This window comes from Lissotriton helveticus, chromosome 7 (assembly GCF_964261635.1).
Source record: "Lissotriton helveticus chromosome 7, aLisHel1.1, whole genome shotgun sequence".
NCBI lineage: Eukaryota > Metazoa > Chordata > Amphibia > Caudata > Salamandridae > Lissotriton > Lissotriton helveticus.
The window spans coordinates 1,933,453,145-1,933,461,775 of record NC_136068.1 but is presented as its reverse complement, the minus strand read 5'-3'; the positions used below and the strand labels follow the sequence as shown (position 1 = coordinate 1,933,461,775).

Here is an 8,631-nt window from a genome sequence, read left to right as displayed (position 1 = left end):
AAACGCACATAAAGTGCATACTGTGTGTTTTGGAAATTGTTCGTAGACAGTGAGGAGGTGGCTAACCTAAAAGTAACTAAAGATCGTCTGCATAATTGTAGATAATACAATGCATGTTTTTGAGCGCGCGGATGAGGGGAGGATGTATATGTTAAAAGATGTGGTGAGTGGGAAGAACCTTGAGGTACTCCACAGTCCATATGAGTTTCTGTCGCCCCAAAGGGACTAAGCCTTACTGGCTGGGAGTGTTCCTATAGGAACAATGTAATTCAGTCTAATGTCAAGCCGCGTAGCCCCATTGCCTCAACGTGGTCCACCAATATATAATGGTCGACTGTGTCAAAGGCCACTGATAGGTCCAATAGGACTAATGCCAACGAAGAATTATTGGCGCACAACAGACGCACATCAGTCACTGAAAGGATTACTGAATCAGTGGAGTGTGCTGCGTAAAAACCAGCTTAGTACAGCTCTAAGAACGTAGGGGGCTTATTATGACCCGGATTGCATCTCGCTTGCATCAGGCAACGTGGTACATCTGCCACGCAAACCTTAAGTGAGATTTATGAAAACATGCAAGACCACTTTGCAGGGCCCAGCGCGGCACCATAAAGCTAGAGTAAAGCAACGCAGCGTAAATCGCTGCGTTCCCTTAGTATGCCCTAGGATGGCGTTCCTTGGGCGTTGCGTGGGTGTTTACACGCAACTCCCGCGGTTATCGATGCATTCCTAGAGTTACCAGAACTGGTCAACCTGGGAATGTACCAAAAAGTTACGCCTCTATCTTTATTCCTCCCCGTTACCTTCTCTTTCTATGTGCTGCATTCTGCAGCACACATCAAAAGTGGAATGTGCCTCTCACAATTGTTTTTGTGCAGGAAGGTGCCCCATCCTGCAAAAACAATCATGCATGCAATAGAGGCCCCTCTGCACTATGGTGCCAGGGTACCTGCGTTGGTGCTGGGCTGTCAAAAGGGCGCCGGTGCAAGGGAAAAGGCAGGAATCCACTGTATTGACTTAAACACGGTGCATTCTTGTCCTTTCTCTGTCACGTAGGCAGCGCAACGAGGTAACTTGCTGCGCTGCGTGACAAGTTCTTTAATCTACCCCTAAGATTCTTCGAGAAAGGAGAGAGACATGGTGCCACACAAGCCTACAACAATTTTGCCAGGTAAGGCAATAGGTATATCGGTTGATAGTTTTTCAGTACAAAGGGATCTTCGACCACTTTCTTCTGCGGTGGAATGACCACAGCCTCTTTAAAGGAGCTCGGTACCCAGCTAAGTAATTAATATTAATTAATTTCATCTTGTTTTCAGCACCAAAGCTTATTGCACACAGCTGCTACGTACTCCTGCATTTGCAGAGTGGCCGAAGCGTATAGTTCTGCACACTAATATGTGCTTAGAGCCTATCACCATCGGGAGAGAGTGCGGAGCTTGCTATATTTCACAGAGAGCAGTAAAGTTAGCTGAAAATGTATTTATTTTCAAATAAGATCATTTAAAGGGAAGAGTTATGCTATACGTCCGTCCAGCACACACATAGTTTTGATGAAGCCTGCAGACTGACAAATGTTCAGCTCTGTGGCAAATGTGGATTTATTGGGTAACTGTTATTTGTTAATTATACATCAAAGAAATTTTGTTTTCCAGTTGTTTGTGTCATGTCCGTAGTGCGCTGAAGTAATGAAATATATCAGTGTTTACAGGTTACAATTGACTGCTCTACTTTATTTGCTGCCTTACTCTTTACAATGAGTTAATGCTCCTCACATGAATAAGGCTTGAAACAGTTTCCAAAGACGAACGGCAGACTCTGTATTGTAATGTTTACTTTTTTTCTGTACAAACAGTAAACAGTTTGGTGGGTCGTAGGCTTGATGACAAATCTTATTCTTAATTGTGAAAAAAAGAAACTCTTATGTTAAATTTTAGTCTAAAAGCAATCAAGGATTAGATGTCCCAGGAACACCAGACTTAGCGCCAAGACGCCCATGGGCATTTGCTGCGCTTTACAAATCCATAATCAAATCAAATCAAATCAAACCAGACAGGGAATGTACCTTCAACCCTGGCTAGACACGCCTTTCCACAGCCCATCTCATATTAATCCAACTTCCCTTCCTGCAATAAATGCCCTCCACTCCCCAATATCTCGCTACTCAGGAGTCTAAAGTCTGCCTTCTTGATCTGGAGAGTCCCTTCCTCCCTCTGTGGGCTCTACGTTTCCCTGCATCACACAGAGTGCTTGCCCGGAGTTTGCCTCATCCATGTGGGATCATTAACCCATCACACAAATATATGAAATATAAAATGTTCCAAGGGAGATCACTGGTGCTATATAAAACACTGAAAAAACCCATAATTAGGTCTAATTACCAAGTCTCTGTTTGCCAATAACTCATTATAAAATTACCAATCTACGTGAGAATAGCTATTCATAGCCCCAAGGCATTACTGAACTGTATCGTTTTCTTTGTCTCTTATCAGTCTACGTTGTTAATTTGCTATTTTGGATTTTTTACTGCCAGCGTGTTTCCGTTGATGTTCATTAAGGTGGCTTTTCCAAGTGAAGCTTTTGTCACAGACAGTACATTTATACGGCCTCTCTCCTGTGTGTATTCGTATGTGCCCATCCAGGTAATCTTTCCGATTGAATCGTTTGTGACAGAAATGGCACATGAATGGTTTTTCACCCGAATGTGTTCTATGGTGCTTGATAAGATGACTCTTGTAATAAAAGATCTTCTCACATTCGGTGCATGGATACGGCCTCCTTCTTTGATTCGGTCTCATAAGTCTTGGACTGTCTCGACTGAGACTGTAACTAGTATCCAGCTCGGCACCTGTGTATCTGCTCGGATGTTCAGCTGTGTTAGGAATATTGTTGTTGCATTCATCATATGTGTTTGATCTTCCGAGGCTGGGGCTTATGCCAGGTGAACTATAATGTGCTGGGTTGCTAAAAGTACTTTCACGTTGAGATGTTTGCTCCCCTCTTGGTTCCTGATAGCTTCCTGACCACGCCTGGTGTCTCGGGTTTGCTTCCTTGTTCATGCTCTGGGGAACCATTGTCTTGATTCTTCTTCTTTCAGAGCTTTTGATTGAGTCTCCAACTTGTTTTTGTCTGCTCATGCTTTCACCACCTGGATGATTGAAATGAATCAGTCATTACGTGGCAGAGAGAATATTTTCTTAAACATGATCAGTCTTATTAGAATTGGTATAAAATGACAGCCCTCCAGTTAACACACATAATCCAAATGGTGCTGGTGTAATACTGATATCGACTTGGGGAGAGGAAGGCTGAGAGAGACTCATTCCAGCAGAATAAAAAATTTTAACAGCACATGTTGAAAATGGCAAGTGTGCTCAGTGTGTGAGATATATTAGAGGAGGCTGCTTCTTATACGAGGCAGTACCCAGAATATTTACTCTTTCTTAGAGAAAACAGAGATATATATTTGTGTGTGTGTTTTTAACAGTTTTGCTTTAGTATTAGAAAATAATGTATTATTGACTTATTCAAGTCCAGTCTGTTACACTCCTAAAGTAAAATGATTGAATGAAAGCCAATGTTATCTTATGGTTTAGAGGAGCTGGCTTGTACCACGCCTCCATGTAAATGCAAATCAAGGTTGTATTTAAAACACAGGATTTAAAAGGCTGTGCTGGTCTAAAGAGAAAAGCCTCATTGTAATGGAAAACAGATCATCCAAATTGGTACGGACTGAAGAAGGGGGAGAGATCCAGACAAAAGCATCAATTCCCAAAAGGGGTCAGACACTGTAACAAATTCTTCTTGTTCTCATTTTACTCACCCGAGGGACTCCCGAGCCTCATAGTGTCCCGATGATCCATCACAAAGGTCTCCTCTTCGTCTTTGATGTGGAACGTAACAACCTCAAATTCTGTTACTTAAAAAAGATGACATTTATATCAATACATGACACTAGTAAAGTCTGCAATATCTATGTAAAAATTTGCTGTATTTCCTTTCATAGTTTAGTTGGTACATCACCGTTTCCATCAAATTGGAAAATTACAATACTAATGAAACAAGATCTCACAGTTGCAGCCTCATTCGTAAAGGCCAACTACTGCATCAGCAAAACAACAGCTTCCTCTAACAATCGCCATATAATGAAATAGGTGCTCTAGTTTTCAGTCCAATCCAGGAAAGTTGTGTGATCCTGTTTATTTAATGCATTATTGGAAATCAGGACATACGATGAGCAAACATCTATCAGCATGATACAACGTATGGCAAAACGTCCTTTACAGTGACCTGAAGGAAAAACATCTTTATATTTCCTTGCAAAACGATTACAGGCTGCAAATAAGGTTGTATTATTCTCAAAGTGCAACTTTTGCCACTGGCCATTGCGTTGGCTGGCAATAGCCAAACAGGGGTACAGTCTGTACGTTACCCAACAGAATACTGTTCAACAGGGCATACTGTCTCAGAGTGTGAAGGAAGAGGACATACCTATTTTAAAATCCTCTGGCAAGCATTTAAGGGGTGGTACCCGGAATGAGTGAGCAAACAAAGCCCCTGCTACAATAAGGCATGGGCAGAGGGCGTTTACAGTCACCTTGAACAAGTCTCAACGGTTACATTATGGAAAGGTGCGTGAACGAAGGGTTGGAGTGAGACAGGTATACACAGGGGGGTCAGGGGGCTTGGAGTCACCCTCCACAAGTCTATCAATGAATATATTATGTTATGCTAGGTTATATTACGAGTATGGCAGGTATATCATCCAGGGCAGTATCCTGGTGCCTCCGGAAGGAATGAGCTGCCCTCGCTTGGGTTATTGGAAAAGACAGGTTTTAAGTTTATTTCACAATTCTAGGACTGAGCATGTGGCGCTGATGTGCACGGAGAGGTCATTGCAGACTTTAGGAGCCAGACATGAGAATGAACCCTTGCCAGCACTAGCTCTTCGGATGCTGATGAACCAGAGGTTGGCTGAGTGGAGGTTTCGGTTTGAAGTTTGGACGCTGATGAGTATGTGCAGATATGAAGGGCCTCGATTGTGCAGGGCTTTGTAAGAGTGTGTGATGAGCGTGAAGAGTGTGCGCTTGTGAACCGGGAGACAGTGCGCTTGTGAACTGAGGGACAGTGGAGGACTTTGCGATGCATTGAAATGTGAGGGCAGGTGAGAGTTTGAGTGCGGGTATGGCTGCTCTGTTGGATGACCTGGAGTCTCTAGGTGAGCTCCAAGGTGATGCTGACATAGAATAAATGTTCGTAATGTAGCTCGTTGACGATCAGGACCTGTGTGACGGTGGATGTTGAGTGGGAGCCATCGGAAGATTTTGTTAAAGAACTTGAGGGTGTCGAAGCAGCAGGAGCGACCAACTAGGCTCCTGACTTGGTCCCACTGGCTCCATGTCCATCCAAGTGTTGGGGGCCATCAGGCCACAGACCAGAGTGTGGTGCCTTTTTGAGAGAGAGCCACCCTTGTCTTGTCTGAGTGGAGTTTCAGGCAGTTGGGCATCATTCAGATGGCAACTTCGGAGATGCAGGTGGTGAATTTCTTCTAGGTTTTAGAGATGTTGAAGGAGAAGGATGACTGAGTGATTAAAGAGCTTGAGCAGTACAGATATGGACACGGAGGCGGAAAGGAGGGAGGATCATGCCACCGTGCCAGGTCTATAAATGGTTGCATTATGGATGAGTGCATGAATAAATCCTCTGTTATAATATGGCGGACATAGCGTGTTTACAGTTACCTTGTACAAGTTCATACATTATTCCATTGTGGATGAGTGAGTGAATAAAGGGCCTACACAGGACACATAGGGGCACGTGGGAGGAAAGGGGGAAGGAGCATGCCACTCTGCCAACTCTATCAAAGGTTACATTATAAATGAATGAGTGAATACAGGTGTATACACCCGGGGTGGTTACAGTCACCCTGCACAGGTATATCACTGGTTGTATTATGGATGAGTGAGCGAATAAAAGCCCTTCTGCAGGACAGGCATGGGCGCATGGAGGTGAAGGGGAAGAATGATGTGACCCTGCTTGAGTCTATCAGTGATTGATTTCGATGAGATGAGGCCTCAAAGAATGCACTCCTCTGTTGCCAGTCTGTTGGCAGGTGTTCAGAAGAGTGGTTTTCCTCTCAATGGCTTTTAAAAGGCTCTGTACAGCACCGCTCTTCTTCACATGTGAAAAAAATGAACAAGGTACATCTGAGATCTTTAGATACACTGCCCAATGCAGAGGGGTCTACTGTTTGTTGTAAGGGTATTCATACATTACAAATATAATTGTAACAACATTTTGTCTTATGCAATACACATGTGTTACCAAAACTGATAACATTTAAAGGCATGAATCTCTGAAGAACCATTTTGATAGCAAATGACCGTAATAAATTATGAGGATCTTGTAAGGGTCCATTGTCTTTGCAAAGGAACCAAGAAATGAAGGACACGTGTGGGGACTCGAGTCAATAATGAATTAGATCAAAATGGCCCATAAGCTGTACATATTTGTTGTTTATTTGAATTGTGGAAGGGATCACGCTCTATCAAAATCCAAGAAAGCTCTTGGGCTCTGTGGATTCCTTGAGAGGGTCACTCACTCACTTATGATTCTCAGCGTCATTAATATCTGAGTACCTGTGACGTACCGGAGTTTGGGCTGGTGCTGCGTTCTTCTACTGGTGCTCCGCGATGATCAATGGAAATTGAAACGGGTTCCTCTTTCCGCAAAGAGACTTCTGTATTGACAAACGGATATTCTGTGGAACAAGAAAAGGATGTGTTTACAGTCACTACATTTTAGTACCTTCTCAATACTGCATATATCCCGTTTTAAGCTGATTATATTCTTCACTAAGCTGATATGCGATTTGCTCCCTGAATGTCGAAGGACACCCTTGAGGAGAGGTCTATTTTATTCCTATAATAAGAACCTTTTCAAGAGCAGAAGGACACAAAGGGCCTGATTTAGAGCTCGGTGGACGGGTTACTCCATCACAGCGGTGTTGAATATCCCGTCCCGCGCAATACAAATCCGATTGTGTCCTACGGGATTTATATTTCGACTGACGGGATATCCATTATTGTTGTGACGGAGTAACCTATCCACCAAGATCTAAATGAGGCCCATAGTCAGTCACCCGTACACTGATAGAACTGCTCGGTTAGTGGTATTATTTTTTAGGTCAAATGGCGCCACTTAGAAATTCACACTCTATTTAGAAAGCTCACTGTTGTGGACGGTGCTACAAGGTAAAGAGAATCACAATCCCTCTTTAAGTTTGGCAAAAGCCTACACATGAAAAAACTCCCTAGCACACGTTTTGAATTAAATGTCTTCACAATGTACAAGTGTTTCCACCATTCGTTACACATGCAATCATAAATAATTCTCGTCCTTGAGGTCCAGTAAATTCTTTTGCATTTTATTTCTGGAGTTTCACAGCCGACACGTGTTTCGTCATGTTGGGAATGTAACCCACGACTTTCTCAAGGCTATTTCCAGTTCAGATCAGTCGTATTTAATATGCGGTTATAATTCCAACCCGCAATGGGGTTCTCAGGGGGCGTCTGTTGTTTGTAATTCCTATTAGGTGAGGCAGCCTGTATATAGCTTCCAATTCAGTAAAGGTGGATTTCGCCACTAGGTTCGGTATTCACTGGAGTCCCCCGTACTCTCCATGTAGTTGTGCTGCACAACTGATCTGAACTGGAAATAGCCTTGAGAAAGTCGTGGGTTACATTCCCAACACGACGAATACACGTGTCGGCTGTGAAACTCCAGAAATAAACTGCAAAAGAATTTACTGGACCTCAAGGACGAGAATTATTTATGATTGCATGTGTAACGAATGGTGGAAACACTTGTACATTGTGTCGACATTTAATTCAAAGCGTGTGCTAGGGAGTTTTTTCACCCGTACACTAGAGAGGTTCACAGATCCTGCTGCAGAACTGCAGCCAAACCCACAGCTGACCCCACCGAACTCAAAAACTATCGCCCTATCTCACTCCTTCCATTCCCGGCCAAAGTCATCGAGAAAGCTGTCAACAACCAGCTCGCCGCATTCCTCGAAACCAACAAATCCCTCGACTCCTCACAGTCCGGCTTCCGAGCCAAGCACAGCACCGAAACCGCCCTCATCGCAGCAACAGACGACATTCGAACTCTACTGGACAATGGAGACATAGTCGCCCTCATCCTCCTCGACCTCTCCGCAGCCTTCGACACAGTCTGCCATAGCACCCTTCTACAGCGCCTCAAAAACATCGGAATACAAGGAAAAGCACTGGAATGGATCACCTCGTTCCTCTCCGGAAGAACCCAGAGAGTCCGCCTTCCACCATTCAAGTCAGAGGCTACTGAAGTCATCTGCGGCGTACCTCAAGGGTCCTCACTCAGTCCCACCCTCTTCAACGTTTACATGAGCCCCCTCGCGGCCATCGCACGCCAACATAACCTCAACATCATCTCCTACGCCGACGACACTCAACTGATCCTATCACTCACCAGAGACCCTAACACGGCCAAAACCAACCTACACGAAGGAATGAAAGAAGTAGCCGAATGGATGAAGCACAGCCGTCTGAAACTGAACTCAGACAAAACAGAAGTCCTCATCTTAGGTAC

At 44.0% G+C, this 8,631-nt stretch overlaps 1 protein-coding gene across 3 annotated transcripts in view; it reads right to left on the bottom strand.

The window, feature by feature from the left end:
* Window positions 1-1,819: 1,819 nt before the first annotated feature.
* Window positions 1,820-8,631, bottom strand: part of LOC144770942 (uncharacterized) — a 57,415-nt gene continuing 50,603 nt past the window's right edge. For 2 of the 3 annotated variants that reach the window (XM_078655779.1, XM_078655780.1), the window contains exons 4-6: window positions 6,650-6,760; window positions 3,824-3,919; window positions 1,820-3,148 (exon numbers count right to left, since the gene is read on the bottom strand). In XM_078655779.1, the coding sequence (XP_078511905.1) occupies window positions 2,502-3,148; window positions 3,824-3,919; window positions 6,650-6,760 (854 nt within the window). In that variant the 3' untranslated portion in view covers window positions 1,820-2,501. The remainder of the gene's footprint in view (window positions 3,149-3,823; window positions 3,920-6,649; window positions 6,761-8,631) is intronic. The other variant, XM_078655781.1, reaches the window with a different exon arrangement.